Here is an 18,624-nt window from a genome sequence, read left to right on the forward strand (position 1 = left end):
AAAAATGTCTTGTGAAATATTTATCAATTTTAATATGATATTTAATTTTACTAAAAAACATTCTACTCATATTAAAAATCCTCTAATGAGAGTTTTCTTCATTCTATGAGCCATGTGTTTTTTTCTTGAATACTACAGTTACTTAGTGTTCTACATGTTTAAACAGATTGTGCAATAAAAACAACATAAAATAAAAAAAATGTATTTATGTTTCTACACATATGACACAATGACACAAGTTTATACTAGGTAACCTAATTCTCTTAAAATTGTACACGGAATTATAATTTATTGTTTAAATATATGTTTAGAAACCAGGAATTCTGTGGTTTAACTTGTTTAAATATTAATATTTATCTAAATTATTGGACCGGATCAGAGATAACATGTTAATACAAGACTATTAAAGTGGTGCAAAGGTATAATATAGTTAATATACTAAATTATGTTCTTGATAAATATCAACATTTGTATATTAAAATTAGCATTTGGCAATATTAATATGTCTAATTAGTTTATAATAAATGTTAAGAGAGGATATAATCTATGAGAAAAAATAAGTTTTTTTATTATATGCGCCTTACTAAATTCAAAATTAATGAAATTATTTACAAATAATAAATATAATTTATATAAATAGGAATTTCAAATTTGTTAATAGACAATCAATAATCTTCTTATATAAAAAAAAAATTAAGTAATATATAAAATTATTAAAAATTGTTTATCATTTACTTGATTATTTAAAAAAAAAAATGACAGATAATTTCACCAAATAAACTTAAAATATAATATTAATTATTTTAAAATTGAGTTAATTGAGAAAGTCAAAGGTATGTACTTCGTCATATTGTTGCTGTTGTTGCTGAGGCTGCAATGTTCTGCCTTGAGCAACGGGAACTTGTTGCATGCCCATCATTTGTTGTCTGTATTGGGGTTGCTAAAAAGATATTAAATTAACAACCAATTTTTACTTGTACAAATTCAAAATATTGTTCTTAAAAAACATAAACAATTGTATATTTAATCATACTTGTTGTAATAAATGTCTGAGACCAGGATTGCTGGACATTACAGGTCGCATTTGCATTCTCTGCTGTGGTGCATTATTACCCATAATCTGTGGTGATTGATTTCCAGGAACCATTTGTCTTGACTGCTGTTGCTGTTGTTGCTGCTGCTGCTGTTGCTGTTGTTGTTGATGGATATGGAATTGTTGGGTTCTCAATTTGTGTTGTTCTTCTTGTTGATGCTAGACACAAAATTACCAACAATAAAAATAAATCCACCAAAATATATATTAAAAATATTTCATTAAAATGCTCTTTAAACAATAACATAACAAATAGACCAACACATTGAAACAGTTTACTCACTTCCAATTGTGCTTTTAATATGGTCTCTTGCATTTGAGCATGTTCCAGATTTTGTTGCATTTGGGGCACATTCATTTGATTACGTATCTATACCATATAATACTATTTAAATATTTCTAATATATAAAAAATAATATACTCATCGTACTTCTAGCTGAGACTTTAATATGTTTTCTTGCATCTGAGCTTGTTCCAAACGTTGCTGCATTTGTGGTATGTTCATTTGATGACTTTGTATCTATCAAAAATATATTATTAGTAATAGGTCATTAAAATAAAAAAATCTAAGTACCTCCATTTGAGACTTATACTGTAATTCTTGTTGTTGCGCAGCTTCTAGTGTTTGTCGAAGTTGATGTATCTTGGCCAAATTTTGCTTTCTAGCCATCTCAATTTGTTCACTATATTGACCTTGTGATGGACGAACACCAACATTGCCAACACCTCCAGGACTCTATAAATAATCCATCAAATGTAAAGCAATACAAATAATGTATTAAATTAAAATTGTTTTACTTGTATAGGTATATTTGGATTATTAACTGGTTGTCCGGTTGGTTGAGGACTAGGCATCATTTGAACTGATGGGCTATTAGGGACAACCTGATTATTTTGTGGTGCAAAATTGTTGGACCCCATTAATTCAGCTATTATGGAAAATACAATTTATTATTCAAACAAATTATATTGTATTTTTCTTGTAATTAGTGTAATTACTAACCTAAATTTGATTGGGGTTGACTTTGTAAGGAAGCTGTTAACGCACTGTTAGGCATAAGCCCAGGCATCTGGTTAGGCCCTGGACCACCAGGCATGTTCGGACCTGGTGGTAATTGCAATTGTCCAGGCATATTATTGTTTTGGGGCATTACCATTCCAACCTAGAAATAAATATTGTAAGTTAAGAATTTTGAACAAAAATACAGTCAATTATAATTATACAAAGACTAACAGCTAAATTTTCATAGACAATTATACCACTAGAGACTTATTTAACATAATAACTATAATGGTTACCTACTTATCTATATTACCTACATCAGACCCACCCTTAGAATTTTAAGATATAGGTATAGGTACCGGTTGGAATTGGTAAATTGGATCCTTAAAAAAAGAGGTAGTATGCAAGTTGAGTACCAGAAAAAAATGTTAGTACGTATACATTAAATATAGTGCGTCAAATTTTATAATTATGGTATAAATTAAGATATAGCTATGTGGTTTTTTTAATATCATATGATATGATTTACAACTATTTTTTGTACGCACGCTGCTAGCTGACAATTCAGACCAAATATTTTAAGGAAATATAGCATCAGATAAGATATAAATGTAGCAGGGTCGGAGGCCCCTGTACTGGCTGTACTGTGTTACCCCAAAATACAGTATAAAATTATTATTGGGCTCCAGAAAATAATTCCTGCCTGGGGCCCTCAGGTACCCAGGCCGACCCTGAAATGTAGATATGTATGTCTAATATATAATCACAAAATAACTGTATTTGCTTGTCATTTGGTTAAATGGCTATTAAATCTTCTAAAAAACATTCACCAACTTTTTCAAGTTTTAGAAATGGCAAACCAAAAAAATATTTAAAAAAATTGCTTTTTTCTATGTTTAAACTGTTGTGTAAATATAAAATATTATAGTTTTTAATATTTTAGACCTAGTTGCGCCAATGTTTTATAGCCGGGATCCTACTTACCTACTATCTTTTTATACCCGGGACTCTACCGATTTCAAAATATATACAAATTATAACAGACCGAATTTACCTAGCCCCGTACTGATAAGTGATAAGGCTCCATAGTTTAAATATTACCTTATCCAATTAAAATTAGACTACAAATCAAAACTGTTTATTTATTCATAAAAGTATATTTTAAGTCTTATAAGTTATAATAATAAAACAAAAATCAAACTATAGAACCATATACCAATTTATTTTGAATTCATTAGAAATATGGATATAATTACAATACATTAAACAAAAAACACTCTTAAAATAATTAAATAGCCTGTTAATATATTAATATAATAATACATATAATGTTGTACTAACAACTGAAGAAAATTTTTTTACAATTTAAAATACCTACTTTTAATAAAAATCTATTTATATTAAAAGTAAATGCATATTCAAATTAATAGATAAATAATTGTAATATAAGTAAGTAGTAATTAATAATTTATATTATTTCATAATATTCACTAAAAAGGTTGTTAATCCATTGATTTAATATATAACTGTAGCATCGTAGTAACCTATTCTTCAATATCCATATTTCTATTTAATTCCTCTATTAATTTTTATTTGTCTTACTGTTGTTGCTAATAACTTATTGTATTAAAATAAAATTTTAATTATTATAAAATTTCAACATAAATAACACTTTATACATTATGCATATTATATGCAGCATATCTATTGATGAACAATAATACCTACTGTCTACTAAAATGTTTGGATATATTTTATAAACTAATGCAGCTATAGACAAGGGTAGGTAGCTATTATATAAATACTTATTAATCCTAGGCCAGGGTTGAAACCTGCGGCGAAAGAGCTGCATGCGGCTTGCTAAGTCCATACACAAAAATAATTATCTTATTATCATAAAAAAAAAAGATTAGGTATATAAAAAATATATATATTATTTAACATTACATATTTGTTGCTCTTAAGAATATGAAATACCTGCACAGACCATCATAATCAGCTAAAATTAAAGGTGTGTACCAAACTTTCCAAATGCATGCAAAGCCAATGCTCCCATTGATATCGAGATATAACTATCTATTATTCAATAACTGTTGAATTTATTACTATAACTAAAATACTTGAACATAATTTGTGCTAAAAATATTTGTATGTTTATTAATTTGTTTATTTAAATTGAAAATCAATTGCCTATATATAAGCAAATACTAAAATATTGAAACAAAAATTTTTTGTGGCTCTTTATAAAAACTGGGAAATTATGTAAATTGTAACTTTTGGCTCCGCTGTCTCAAAAGGTTGCTGACCCTTGTCCTAGGATATAGTAGATCAGTGCCATATTTGAAACCTAACCATAATGGTTGGATGATTTAACATTTAAGTGTTTGGTTAATCACCTTGTAATATTAAAAAAAAATAATAGATCTTTATACTTTTATAATAAGTAATCAATATTATTTTAATTTTTAAATAATTCAGACTGAATAATAAAAAACAGATGTTATTAAATTAATAATTATGTTTAATATCAATGGGGTCCCTTCCATCATTATCAGTCTAGCCAGGTCCGGGAGAACTAGAAGATAACTTACTTATACAATGTGTATTATAATTATAATAATTGTGTGTAATAAAACATATAACTAATGCAAAGAGAGTTGTGGTTTTATTTATGTTATAATACTTGATTACATATTTCAAACATGAATTATACTACACACTTAACTAATAAATTGTATGAAAACAAGACAATATTTATAATAATATAATTTTATAGTAATATTAGAAGTTGTAATAAACGTTGTAATGTTGTATAAACATTTAGGCCATAAGGAGGTTACTTAAAAAAATATTCGTGTTGATTGAGAAAACATTTTTTAGGTTTAATATACATATTATTTCATTGGTTCATATATTTACCAATAAACTACTATTTTAAACTGAACTTATTTGGACAACTATTAAAACTTAGAATATTTAAGTTAATTTATTTTTAAATTAATTTGTAGTTTGTTAATAAAGAAATCCACTCTCTATTTGTAAGTGTAGGAAGTTGTATTACTCCCATTTGATTGTTCTTATACATAACAATTAATTTTCTAATATCTATAAAATCAATTTTATTCTATAATTTAAGAAAACTATTAGATTAGGTTTATTTATTTCTATTAATTTAATAATATAACTAGGACGGGAAGCTATTAGTTGTGAAAAGAGAATAGATGCACAAATAATGTATACAATTTGGTGGTTAAAATTCATCATAATTTTATTTAATTTATTTTAAAAACATGTTATTCTATGAGTTGATTAAAATTAAATTTAAAAAAAAACTAACAGTACAGAAGAGGTGCTAAAAACATTACATTTAGATTATGTCCATATATTTTGCAATATTTCAACATGGATCCACAATTTGAAATAACACATGTAATAAATACATTTAATATTTCCTAATTGAATTCACTTATTTTATTACATGGATTTAATTTTTAAAAAAATTCGGTTAAATTGTTAGTTTGTAAAAATTTGAAATATGAGAAAAATGAACTTTTAAGAGTTTAATTTTAATTAATCTAAAATCAATTAAATTAATAGAACAAAATTCAATACAATCTTTACATGTAGAAATCAATTTAGTATTTGTAAAAAAATTAAATTATGAGAATTTATACATACAGTAATACTTTAAAGTTTAAATGATCATTTTAGAACACATATTTAAAAAAATTTCTCTGTAATTTTTGGTATAGATTTATTGGAAAATTTAAAAAATACTACATATCAATACAGTTTGCATATTAGTTTAATAATTAAGTCAGTTGCATTATTATGTACAATCTTAACTTCTAATTATACTTTGAAGATAATATCTAAGGTCCCTAAATATTAAACCATACACAATACACAAATGAAAAAAAAAAAAAAATTGACAAACGTTTCCATAGTTGTTTTTAAAATGAGTACTCACAGGTGAAGTAAACCATTTAAAAAGTAATACACCTGAATGTATATGTCTTGCAAAACTTGAAAATCATAAGTCAAGCTATCAAATTAATATCATTGTTTTGTAAAATTTTATAAAATATTAGATATCATAAAAATTATTTTCTTTCAACATAAGAACTGAGCTCAATTTCATTAGGCATTCGACCAATGGTGACATCAAATCTATCTTGAACACTATTCAAAACTTTTGCATCAAATTCTTCACAAATGAATGTAATTGCTAATCCTTTAGTACCAAAACGTCCAGCTCTTGCTACTCGATGTAAATAGGTGTCTGTATCTTCAGGCATGTCATAATTAATAACAATGTTCACTCGTTCAATATCCATTCCTCGACCAAACAAATTGGTAGCCACTAATATTCGTTTTTGAAAGTCTTTGAATTCTTGGTAAAACTTTAACCGATCTTGTTGGGACATACCACCATGCATGGCAACAGACGGGAAATTTTGTTCATTTAACAGCTCTGTTAATACTACGCAACGTTGAACAGATTTAACAAAAATGATAACCTAAAAAAAAATGTATATATATAATAGCATTCAAATGTAATAATATACATTACATTACTTCTATAGTTAAATCATTAATCAAATATGAGTTATTTAATATAAATCTAAATTTACCTGATTGAATTCTAGTTCATCTAGAAGATCAAACAATTTCTTGTTTTTTTCCTTTTCAGTGAGTTTAACATAGTACTGCTGGAGACCGTGTAATGATAGTTTGGCATCATCGTCAACATATACTTCCAATGGTTGTTGCATAAACTTTTTACAGACAGGTCGTATTTCTTTGCTAAGGGTGGCACTGAACATCATTACTTGTTTGTTGAATGGCGTGTTCTTAAAGATTTCTTGGACATCACTTCGCATGTGTAAGATCTCTAACATTTTATCACATTCGTCCAAAATAAAATGCTTCAAATTATTGAGAACCAATTTCTTTTTTCTGATCAGTTCTAGTATGCGACCTGGTGTGCCAACCACTACATGTGGCTTGTTATTTTTTAGTGTATCTTCGTCTTTTGTAATGGGCACACCACCAAAGAAAACACTGACCTTGACTGCCGGCAAATATTTGGTGAAGCGTTCAAATTCTTTGCTTATCTGGAAAGCCAATTCTCTGGTATGACATAAAACAAGAGCGTATACTTCGCTCTCGTACACTTCCAACTGCTGCAAGGTGGATAAGACAAACACGGCCGTTTTACCCATACCAGATTTGGCTTGGCATAAAATATCCATACCCAACATAGCCTGTGGTATACACTCGTGTTGCACTTCGGACGGATGTTCGAAACCACAGTCGACAATTGCTCTTAGTATTTCCGGTTTTAAGAGAAAATCACGGAAACCTGAACTGTGTATGGACACATAGTTACCCTTTACTTCTTTCTTGGCTTGTTTCTTGTCATCGCTCTCGACGGTCTCGTTCTGTTCGTCTTCTTCGTAATCCAAAAGATCATCAGCATCTGCCATTATAAAGGGTTTGTTGTGTGTGAGTGACGCGGCGTTAAACGCAATTAGAAGACGCACGGATGTTAAATAATTGTTCACGTAAAAACTAAATATGCAGAGAAAATAATTTATGAAAACAGAACATTAATCGGCAAACGACGCGTGTTTATACGGCATACACAACAGACATTTTAGATCGGCGTTTATGATCAGTGTGTCCGCGTTTAGGGAATGTAAACAATAGTTTACAGTTTGGTAATACCAACATGATTGAGCGGTCAACCTAGGAAGATTATAACGATCTCTCCGGAGTATGCACCATTGATCATAGATAGCGGTGAATACGAAGAGAATTAAACACAATATTTTTATCTAAAAATATTAAGACTGTATTAATCTAATAAAATTATAATAAAAAATCAATAACATATAAATTTTATTATTATTCAATAATAATAACAATTTAACTACATTACTATGTAGTAATATGACAAAGTAAGTTTGTCATGATAAAAATAACTAAGTTAGTTGGATAAAAATTGTTAATTTATAATAATTTTGGTAAATTTTAACAATGTATACTAATTACACACTTTAATAAAGCTGAATAATAGCTGTTTATTCAAATTTTTGTTGCTATTACTATCTACTATTTTAGAATTCTAATGTTATTCTTATATTTGATGAAACATTTTTACTTAAAATACTAAATAAATCATTTCATTAATATTACTTTATGTAGAAAAAATAAATAGTTAATAAAAAAAAAGAATTTATTACAAATTAATTTAGTTAAAAATCTTACCTGGCCTTGACGTAATATGGCTGAGGAAGCTTTTTGATGTTGTATTAGTTTGCGTAATCTGTCTACAAATGCTGCTTGATCATTCGGAATAAAACCTATAAATGCTTTTCTATCATGTGTATAAAGTAATATTAATACCTTGACATCACAATTATGAGACGTTGGAGCACTGTTAAAATGTACACAGCCAGCCTATACATAGTTCAGTTTTTTAAATAAATTATTAGGATACTATATAGGTATTATAGGTTATAAAACTTACATATCCACTAGTCATATACTTTGTCAAAGATTCTAATGCTTCACACGGGGTAGGTTGGAAAACCACAGATTTTGAGTCTTTCAAATGAGCCCCTCCAATACTTCCTATTAAATTCTTGGGCATCAATTGCATAATTAATTTTTCAGGCCATGTTTCTGCTTTCCTATATATAAAAGAAATAATTTTAATAAAATATTTTTTGAATACTCAAGTAACAGTAGAAATTTTACAGTTCTGGTTCTCCATTTTTTATACTGGCTGAAACAATACAAGGGACATTTCTTGTTATTTTCGGTATTTCATTTAAAGGCTTTGATTTTTCTATCCACTCTAATGTCCCTGTCCAAATAGTTTGTCTGCCAGGTCCATTCTTTAATAATGAAATATTTTTATAAAACATGAGGTAATGATTTATTTAATTATTAGTTTTTAATACTTGTTGCTGTTGTTGTTGTTGAACTTGTTGCTGTTGTTGATTCATAATTCGTAGAGCCGCTTGTTGCTGTTGCTGTTGCTGATGCTGCTGTTGTACTTGGTGCTGTTGTGCTTGCTGCTGTTGTTGTGCTTGCTGCTGCTGTTGTGCTTGCTGCTGTTGAGCTTGCTGCTGTTGTGCTTGCTGCTGTTGTTGTGCTTGCTGCTGTTGTTGTTGTTGTTGCTGCTGTTGTACTTGCTGCTGTTGTTGTTGCTGTTGCTGTTGTTGAACTTGTTGCTGTTGAACTTGTTGTTGCTGCTGTTGAACTTGTTGTTGTTGTTGGACTTGTTGTTGCTGCTGCTGTTGTACTTGTTGTTGTGATGCCACTAAAAATGTATTTATTAGACTTTTAAAAAAATGTTTAGGTTTTTCCAAAGCTTTTAGAATGTATTAAATAAATAAATGTATGTATAATCAATAATATCAACTAGTTTCTAGTTTGCTTAAATATTTTGAATTTTTTTCCCAACTATTCAGTGATAAGTGCAACTAATATTATATTCACTTGACCACTAAATCATTCCCCCCACCTCATAAATGAATACATTTAAACATATATCATACATTATAACAAACAACCTAAAAATGTTACTTACTATCTAATCTTTGTTGGAATGTAGGTGTTGTTAACTGTGCAATTAATGCACTTGCTTGATTTGGTTGACGCTGTTGTGTTTGCATCATTTGCCAACTGCGAGGCGCTTGAGGAGGTTTCAAGAAACCACCAGTATTTGAAACATTGGAGTATTGCTGGTTTTGACCTTGATTTACATTACGAATCATTTGTTGTTGTTGTTGTTGTTGTTGTACTTGTTGTTGTTGTTGTTGTTGTTGTTGTTGAGCCACCGCTACAGCTTGTTGGGCTGCCTGAACAGCTTGTTGTTGTTGATGTTGTTGCTGTTGCTGTTGCTGCTGCTGCTGCTGCTGTTGTTGTTGTTGTTGTTGTTGTTGTTGTTGTTGTTGCTGCTGCTGTTGTTGAACTTGATTCTGCATAGCCAAAACCTGATCAAAAATAAGATTTTATGATTTTAAAGCAATAAATATAGTGTTCAACACTTTTTTGGGTTGAACTCAAAATGTTTCAAGTTACAAATATTTCCATCGATAAATAAAACTTAATGAAATTCTAAGTACTAAACATAGTGAATATTATTAAATAAAAATGTATTGTATGAATACAATATACATAGCAAAATTCATTGTTAATTTAGTTGGATAATAAATATAGTTAAAGATATTTTAAAAATAATTTTTTTTATATTGAAACAAATAGTTTATAAAAAATATTCAGTTTATTTATTGTTAAATTTTAATAAATAATTATTAGATTATATACCGGATTAGTAGTCCTAAATGGAGTACATGGAGCAACTGGTGATCCAATGTTAACATTTGTAGATAATGGGCTGGTCATGGATAAACCAGAATGAGTTGTAGCAGGAGTTGGGCTCATTGGACGTTCTTTTAGACTGTAACACATTAAAGGAAAAATAGTAATAGATATATTATAAATAGTTGATATTTTAGGTATTAAATATTTATTTAAAAATATGATGTATTATACATAATAAATAATAATAATATAATATTATAAATAGAGATATGGAGGATTAAAAATAGCCTTATTATATCACCGAACCATTTATTACTAGAAGGTAAATCATGTTTAAATTGTTTGTTCTACATAATGTTCTAAACTTATTCAATTTTTATTTTTTTTAACTTAAGAGGACGTCATAACTGCATGTGTTGTCTCAGTCTTAAAAACATTTTACATAAATATTGTTTGTTCAGTAGAATACATTTTTTGCAGTTAGCTTTAATATTAGTTAATTTAACAATTATCAAACTTAAAGGTAATAATATTATCTAGATCATAACATGGGTTTTTATTGATATTTTAATTTTTAAGCTAGTTATGAGCATTTTAAAATTTTAATATTTTACATAACTATAACTCACTTAAAAATTAAGATATCAATAAAAGACTATGAGATGCCCTACATAATATTATTACCTTTAAGTTTGATGATAGATAAATTGACTCTAATATTAAAGCTAACAGCATAAAATTGATTTTGCTGAATGCAAATTTACTATGGCTTATGTCCGTAAGACAGAGACAACACAGGCAGTATGAAATCCTCTTAATAGAAAACAAAATAATATTAAAATTTTAATTCAGAAATAATACTGTAATTTTTGTATTTGCAATGTGACAGTAAAGTATCTATGTGTATCATTTTTATTGTACAATATTTTTTTAGTAAATTTATTAAAAATACCAAACTCCTATTTTTAATCTATGATTTAACCCTTGCATTAAGCACATTCAATTAAAAAAATGTAATATTTTAAGCTGTACAAAATATTAATTATAATGCGAATAAATCAAGAACATGTGAACATGTTGTTAAATAATGAAAAAAACACTAAATCAGTGGCCTGAGGCACGCTCAGTGTTTACAGTCCCCCTTTTTTATAATACTATCCAAGGATCGTAGTTTAAATGGGCTAACATCGAAGAGTGATAAGTAATCGGGTAGTGAAAAATAGTAATGGTTCAATTTTTTTTTTTTGTTCATTTTTTGAAAATAAAAATAAAATAACGTAAGAAATTTGCCACCCCTTACAAGTTTCCGCCCTAGGCTCAAGCCTCACAAGCCTGGTGGTTAATCCACCACTGTACTTAATAGATAAATATTTTTAGATTTAATATACTTTAATTAAGATTAAAATATGTTTTAAATTGTTTGTGTATTTAACATTTATAATCAAATTAAAACTTAATATTTTTAAATTAATTCACCTATATCCATTGAGTAACACTAAATGCCTTGGATCTTTTGCATAATTTTTGTTTTGGGAAATTTGTAAATCACCACCAGCTTTTTCAAATAATTTTAATAATGCAGGTGTTTTTCTTGCTGATAATATTGAGAGTAAAATACCTTTCTAAAACATATACATACAAATTTAACTTATTAATAATTCCAAATATTCATAGATATTTAAAAATATAAACATATTCTTACTTCTTGGAAGAGATTTGCCATCTGATCAACACTACGACCAGCATATGTTTCACATTCCATAATCGGAAAATTATAAGGTGGTGAATTACATATAAGTATACAATGTCTTTGCTTAGCTTCACGGATTTCTTGCAAATCTTCAAAGAAAACCAGGGCTGTGGCTAAACCTTCACCCATGTAAGCATGGGATTCAGCCATACCTCCAATCATGCTGAAAAAGGACAAAAGTCAAATAAATAATACAATAAGAATATGAATAATCTTACTCAATTTTTTCAATAATTTTTATGACTTTTTGTGGGCTAGTAAATGTCCCATAAGAACGACAACACGGAAATGGTTTACAATCGTTTGCTTCATAAACTACAATACCATAAATTGCACTACTACTCTGTAATATTGAACAAAATTGATTTATGATAAATATTCCAATGTTCTCCATTTCTAAATATTTTAATAATACTTACTTCAGACAAATACTCTCGTTCATCAATAGGTCCTTGGTTAAAGTATCTTTATAAAAAAAAAAGAATAAGTACCCTCAATTAAGAATAATTTCAATTTATTTATATTAGTATTTTAAATGAATAAATTTCAAAAATAATACTTTAAATAAAGTGAAAAATAATTAACAACTTACTCTAATGTCGGAGTCACATAATTTGTTTTAAGTTCACTTATATAAGTATTCATTGCTGTTTTCTCTATTACAAATATAATATCTGTTTGAACAGAATGATCTAATGGTCCTAGAACCATTTTTGTGCTTTAAAATAGTTATTATTGTCAAAGAATTATTCTCTATTATTTATTATTTACTTCAGAATAAAGATAATTTAGATAATACTAGTAATACTACATTATACAAAACACTGTGTTGTGTTATTATAGTTATTACTTACACAGTTACACATAAGTAGCAGTGAAATCAGTAAATAGTGTTATCACTTATCATGAAGTAAGTCTTATCAAAAATCAATTAAATTTTTTTAATTTGCCACTTGGAATTGGAACAGTTGGAACTTGGAACTTGGAATCCCGGTTTCTTTTCTCATCTTGTTGGTTGTTCAGTTTTTCCGTAAATTTATCGTGGATTTTCAATTGCTTTCTCATTAAAATTAAAATTATATAATATATTATAATTTATTTGAAATAAAAACCACTTAGACTACAAATAATTTGTGTAATGACATATCTATAGTTAATTTCTCAGTTAATACTTTGTACACAGCTAAACTTGGTAAAAATGGACACAAAATTTCCTACAAAAAATGCCAAAGAATTTGCCAACGATCTGTTTGAAACATGTAACTTGACTGAAATCGAATCTCTACAAAGTTCTTTAAAAAAAGATGTGGAGAAAAAGGCAGACCAGCTAAAATCATTAGTGAGGTTTGTGTAAAAATATTTTTAAGAAGAGTTAAACATTCCTTATAATATTTATTTTATTTTATTTTTTGTTTTAGCGAAAAATATCGAGATCTTATTGATGCAGCTGACACAATTAGTTCTATGGCAATAATAGTTAGTGACATAACAAATGTTACTGAAAATATTTTAAAATCAAACCTAACTAATCCTAATTCAACATTAGATAGGTAATTTTCAGCATAAACCTGATAAATAGTTATTTTTGATTTGTTTTTATTTTTTAGTAAAGACAATTTACTTGATACATTTGCTGCTCAGTCAAAACTTTTAATTGATTTAACTGAACAAATATGGGATTGTTTGAACTCCAGAAATTATTTAACCGCTACTCAATTGTTTCAATTGGCTTCATGTGTTAAAACAAGTAAACATTATATCATTAAGCATACAAATAAAATAGCATGTTATTAGTTATTATAGTTAATAAATAATAAAATATAATAGATTAAGATTTCAATCTATATGTTATAAATATATTTTTTATAATTAGGTTTGAATGAACATTTAATTAAAGGCCTTAAAAAAGTTAAACCATTTTTGGACAGGGTTTGGTCTACAATATCTCACTTTCAAACTACAATATCAGATAAAACAAGATTAGAGTTATCTGGTCACATTTCCCCAGAAGTAATATAAAGAATCAGTTATTTATTTGTATTATGTGTACTTAACTTATAAATTATTTTACAGAAAGCAGCATGTTGTTTTATAAGTTTGTCAATATTAGAAAGATTAGATGCTCATTCTTTAGTTAAAGAATTTATTATATTACGTTCAAATATGTTGCAACATTCATTAACAGAAGGAAGTTCAGCTGAAAAAAATATTGAAAACAGTTGTAATCTTATAATAAATACAATTTACAATTTATATTTATGTTTTACAAGTACGATTATTAATCTATTTTCAAGTATTATTGTTGTTATAAATTGTAATCTAATGATAAGACTACTCAAATAATTATATATGCTTCAATATTTTTCCAAAATTGTTATTAATTAATATATTTTCTTTAGACTATGATCTTTATAATAGTGGAATGATATATTTACAAATTAAGAACAGTTTTAGTAATGGACTAAATGTATTATCGTTAGTAGATTTGGATTATTCATTAAAATTTGGACTTATATATTTACCAGATTCCATTAAAGAATTCAAGTATGTAATTTTACAATTTGTCTTATATTTACTATGAATTTTAATTTATTTAATTTAGGATTGAATGTACATTATCACCAAATGAATTATCAAAAGACTACATAACTAATATTGTTACTAATTGGTTAGATTGGGCAAAACCATTTGTCTGTACCAAAGTCACAGAAATTTTACAAAATGTTCAATCTTTTTCAACTCTTCGTCACTTAAATCAATTGTCAACTGTAAGATAATAAACAAAAAACAATATTTCATTTATTGATAGTGTTTGTACATTTCAGGAATACCCTCAACATTGGACCGCTATATCTGAACAAATTTTGTTTGAATCTGATTTGTGGTCTGAATTATACTGTCCTCTTTTTGCTCAAAGAACTAAAGAGTTGTTAACCAGTCATTGGGAAGATGTTTTTCCTGTAATTATCTCAGATATAAACAATGCATTAATACAGTAAGATATGAAAAAAAGAAGTTTTAAAATTTTTCATAACCTTTATATTATTTTAGACCAGAAGAACCTTACTTGCAAGATAGTTTATTTTCTGATACTGATGAATGTTTTGAAACTCGTTCGATAGGTTGTTCAGACAGAACAGCTGAATTGTGTGCATGTATTGAAAGAAGAATTTCATTATTAGCAGATATACTAAGTGAATTGAATTCTAAAGATGAGGATCCATGGGCTTTAAGGCAACATCAAGGAAATTGTTGTAACAATTTCATTATTAGGTCAATGATGTTAATTGTATTTAAATCATTAATCATTTTATTTTAAATAGTTTAAAGACTGTTTACATGTAATAATAGAATAGAAAATAAAATTCATATATTTTTTATAATCTTTCTAGGTTGGGGAAAAATATGGTACAATTAGTTGAACAAGACACATTAACTGAACCTGGCATATTATTAATAGCTAGATTTTTATGGTTCATGCCAGTATTATGTACAACATTAAAACAGTGTTTAGTATCCTTATACCAACAGGTAAGATATTTTAAGACATAATCTTTTAGTTAATTTAAACAATTTTTTATACCATGTCCTACTAACATATTTGATTTAAAGAGAATTAAATAATTATATTTAATTTTTAATGCTATGTTGTTTAGTACTTCCTTTGGTTCTTGTTTGTTGTATAAATATACAGATGTATATAAAAGTATTTGATCGAGTATGTTGAATTTGAATATCTTTATTCAATGTTGTGAATTCCTATATAATTATTTTTATTAAAATGGCAGACAATTTTTAGATTATAGTAATGAGAATACACAAAACAAGAATAAATTAAATTATATTATCAAGGTAATCTAAGAAGTAATGGTTAACTAAGTTAAAAATTAAATTTACAGATTCAAAATAACATTGCTTTCTGTGCATAGGATTATAGTTATAGGAGCAGAGTGGTAGGAGACTTTAAACAGGGATAATCATGTATATACATAGATTTTTATATTGAATAGAATGTTTGAGAGCATTCTATGAACCCTTTAGAAAGGTAATAAAATTAAGGCCAAAGTGATGAGAAACATTTTCAATATATTTCTTAAAAGGGCGCCATGATATTGGTCATCATGTTTATTAATATAGGCAATGTAGACAATACTAATAATAGAAAATTATATCTTGGAACATTTAACATTATTAAGAGGACATAGTACCTGCATGTATTGTTTCCGCCATCTTACACATGTACGACATACCAAATTTTCATATTCACCAGTTTCAATAGTATACTGTTAGTTTTGATATTAGTATGAATTGACATATTATACAATTTAACCGTTAAGATTAATTATTTAGGGCCATTTACTTAAAAATAATAATATCAATGAAAGGCTACATGGGGCTCTTATTTTTTCATTCTAATATCAAAACTAACAGCATACTATTGAAACTGATGAACAAAAATTTGCTGTCGTATGTATGTAAGACTAAGACAACACATGCGGATACTACATCCTCTTAGTCGCTTTAAGTTACTTTCTTAATTAATACTTTGAAGTATAATTTAATATTCTGTTTAGTTTAATTTTTGGACATTATCAAAAGAAGAAATGCAAAATTCTTCCATAGTTGTTTGGAATAAATGGATAGAAGTAGTTACTAAAAGAATGTTTGATGGTTTAAAAGGAAATATTTTTCCAATTACACTTGGAGAACAACTATCTACAATCCCGGTATAATAAAATAACTAATAATACATTATAATTTTAACTTTATATTACACAGTGGTTTGTGTTTAGAAGTGGGACATTTTGGATATAGAGGTGGAGAAAGAAAGTGGAGAACTAGTTGTGTCTAAACTACAAGTTCCAAATCAACCCACGTTTCCATTGCAAAACTTCATTCACGATATGATTCGGTGTCTAGCTTTAACATTACCTCCAAAGTAATTATTATAAACACTATTTTATTTTTTATAAGTTTATTTTTATTAAATATTATTTAATTTAGATTTGTTCAAGAGAAAACCATTGCTTTATGTATTGAATGGATATTGATTGAGTATCGTAATAATAGTGTACTCGAAATATCATTGAAATCTAGATATCAAATACAAAAGTTATTTGATCTCAAGTACATCAATCAACTTTTTATTGGCATTGATAATCAAGTAACTTTAATAATAGAAATTTCAAGAACTTAAAATATGTTAAAAAAAATTGTTATGTGTGTAGAGTTTATCAGCTATCTGTTCAGAGCAAATATCAGCAGTTGAAAATCAAATTGATCCGATCAATCTAGATGTTTTGGATGAATACATTGCTAAAAATGTTAAACGTGCTGTGGCTGCGACTAAAGTAAAACATTATATAAAAATGTTGTATTTAAAAAAAACTATAGAAAATATTATAAAATGCTTTTTTTACAGTGTATTTTTGGTACTATGTATCCTAGTCAGTTTTTACAGTCAGAATCTTCAGATGAAGCAAATAATTTGATGTTTAGCACATACAGGTTTAAATTATTTTTAGTCACAGATTCATAAGTGATAATAATATTTTTGCATTATAACCTTTATTTATTCCTTAATATACATAAATAATATGTAAAAGTTAAATATTTGTTTTTTTTTAATTCTAAATAAATATATATTTATAAAATACAGTGTAATGTTTTTTTTTTGTTGCTAAAACTTAATTATATACTTTCTTAAATAGTTTAATATCTGATGGTTTTTTTAAGTACAAAAAGTTTAAAAATGCTAATTTTTGATGATTATTCTCTTTGATAATAGGTATACAGTTTTTAAAATGTTGAAGCAACATTAATTGTTTGAAATTAAATGCTACGCAGTAAAATTGTAAGACAAGATAGAACTGAACAAGTACAATATGTACAGCAACGTCAGCAACCACTGTGGTGCATAAAAATTCTGAACTATTGTCAATTAATGTACTTAACAAAAGATATACCGAAAGGAGCCTTTTCTAATACTAATCGTATACCAAATTTTATTGGTGGGAAAAATTAAATGTATCTAATAATAAAGCATATTGGTAGTGATTATATACATATTTTTTTAAATTTTTTTAATCGATCTACTTATTGAGCATATACCTAAATGGATAATCTATTTTCTATTTTTATAGACATGAGAATCAATTGTGAATTTTCTTAAAAATCATTTATGAATAAAAAAAAAGTATAATTATATGGGATTATATTATTGTGTAATTGGACATCATAAACATGCGCATTAGGGTGGTTATCGTATAGATGAAGAAAAAAAATAAGTAACCCCCTCAAATTGGTTCCACTACTTTAAAAGAAAACATAAGATAAAAATTTCAGACAAATTGATCAATTTTAACCTGACACAAGAACTCTAAAGTTTTAATACTTAGTCTGCATAACCATGTTTTTACAACTGAAAAGTGAATATC

The 18,624-nt window shown here is 27.1% G+C and overlaps 3 protein-coding genes across 4 annotated transcripts; 1 reads left to right on the forward strand and 2 right to left on the reverse strand.

Moving 5' to 3' along the window:
- Positions 1-186: 186 nt before the first annotated feature.
- Positions 187-13,043, reverse strand: LOC132929727 (mediator of RNA polymerase II transcription subunit 25-like). Of its 2 annotated transcripts, XM_060995271.1 has the most exons (18): positions 12,780-13,041; positions 12,607-12,652; positions 12,406-12,530; positions 12,140-12,350; positions 11,914-12,059; positions 10,441-10,573; positions 9,701-10,106; positions 9,069-9,430; positions 8,863-9,002; positions 8,633-8,795; positions 8,371-8,562; positions 2,098-2,257; positions 1,893-2,023; positions 1,669-1,830; positions 1,525-1,614; positions 1,377-1,463; positions 1,034-1,252; positions 187-940 (listed from the first exon to the last, which is right to left on the reverse strand). In XM_060995271.1, the coding sequence occupies exons 1-18, from the start codon at positions 12,896-12,898 to the stop codon at positions 815-817; spliced, it is 3,018 nt and encodes a 1,005-aa protein (XP_060851254.1). In that variant the 5' UTR covers positions 12,899-13,041; the 3' UTR covers positions 187-814. The 2 variants fall into 2 exon arrangements, with proteins under 2 accessions (XP_060851254.1, XP_060851255.1); XM_060995272.1 differs by lacking the exon at positions 1,377-1,463 and having other exon boundaries at positions 12,780-13,043.
- On the reverse strand, positions 5,340-7,765 carry LOC132929732 (ATP-dependent RNA helicase WM6). The gene is made up of 2 exons (XM_060995280.1): positions 6,732-7,765; positions 5,340-6,617 (listed from the first exon to the last, which is right to left on the reverse strand). The coding sequence occupies exons 1-2, from the start codon at positions 7,584-7,586 to the stop codon at positions 6,201-6,203; spliced, it is 1,272 nt and encodes a 423-aa protein (XP_060851263.1). The 5' UTR covers positions 7,587-7,765; the 3' UTR covers positions 5,340-6,200.
- An 83-nt stretch (positions 13,044-13,126) lies between the features above and the next one.
- Positions 13,127-17,845, forward strand: LOC132929728 (conserved oligomeric Golgi complex subunit 1). Its single transcript, XM_060995273.1, has 15 exons — positions 13,127-13,531; positions 13,606-13,737; positions 13,795-13,934; positions 14,061-14,197; positions 14,261-14,456; positions 14,587-14,731; positions 14,790-14,955; positions 15,013-15,182; positions 15,239-15,460; positions 15,580-15,718; positions 16,762-16,914; positions 16,981-17,126; positions 17,192-17,351; positions 17,416-17,538; positions 17,610-17,845. Exons 1-15 carry the CDS (start codon positions 13,386-13,388, stop codon positions 17,724-17,726), a joined length of 2,292 nt encoding a protein of 763 aa, XP_060851256.1. The 5' UTR covers positions 13,127-13,385; the 3' UTR covers positions 17,727-17,845.
- The last annotated feature ends 779 nt before the right edge of the window (positions 17,846-18,624 follow it).

Source organism: Rhopalosiphum padi, chromosome 4 (genome assembly GCF_020882245.1).
Source record: "Rhopalosiphum padi isolate XX-2018 chromosome 4, ASM2088224v1, whole genome shotgun sequence".
NCBI classification, from domain to species: domain Eukaryota; kingdom Metazoa; phylum Arthropoda; class Insecta; order Hemiptera; family Aphididae; genus Rhopalosiphum; species Rhopalosiphum padi.

Bases quoted from the DNA above. Each gene is read 5' to 3' on its own strand.
- LOC132929727 (XM_060995271.1), bottom strand. From the start codon at position 12,898: ATGGTTCTAGGACCATTAGATCATTCTGTTCAAACAGATATTATATTT. The intron at 12,653-12,779 runs GTAAGTTGTTAA...TTTTTTATAAAG, and splicing joins TATGTGACTCCGACATTAGA to ATACTTTAACCAAGGACCTA. The intron at 12,351-12,405 runs GTAAGATTATTC...GTCCTTTTTCAG, and splicing joins AAAATTATTGAAAAAATTGA to CATGATTGGAGGTATGGCTG.
- LOC132929732 (XM_060995280.1), bottom strand. From the start codon at position 7,586: ATGGCAGATGCTGATGATCTTTTGGATTACGAAGAAGACGAACAGAAC. The intron at 6,618-6,731 runs GTAAATTTAGAT...ATTTTTTTTTAG, and splicing joins ATGAACTAGAATTCAATCAG to GTTATCATTTTTGTTAAATC.
- LOC132929728 (XM_060995273.1), top strand. From the start codon at position 13,386: ATGGACACAAAATTTCCTACAAAAAATGCCAAAGAATTTGCCAACGAT. The intron at 13,532-13,605 runs GTTTGTGTAAAA...TTTTTGTTTTAG, and splicing joins CAGCTAAAATCATTAGTGAG to CGAAAAATATCGAGATCTTA. The intron at 13,935-14,060 runs GTAAACATTATA...TTTTATAATTAG, and splicing joins GGCTTCATGTGTTAAAACAA to GTTTGAATGAACATTTAATT.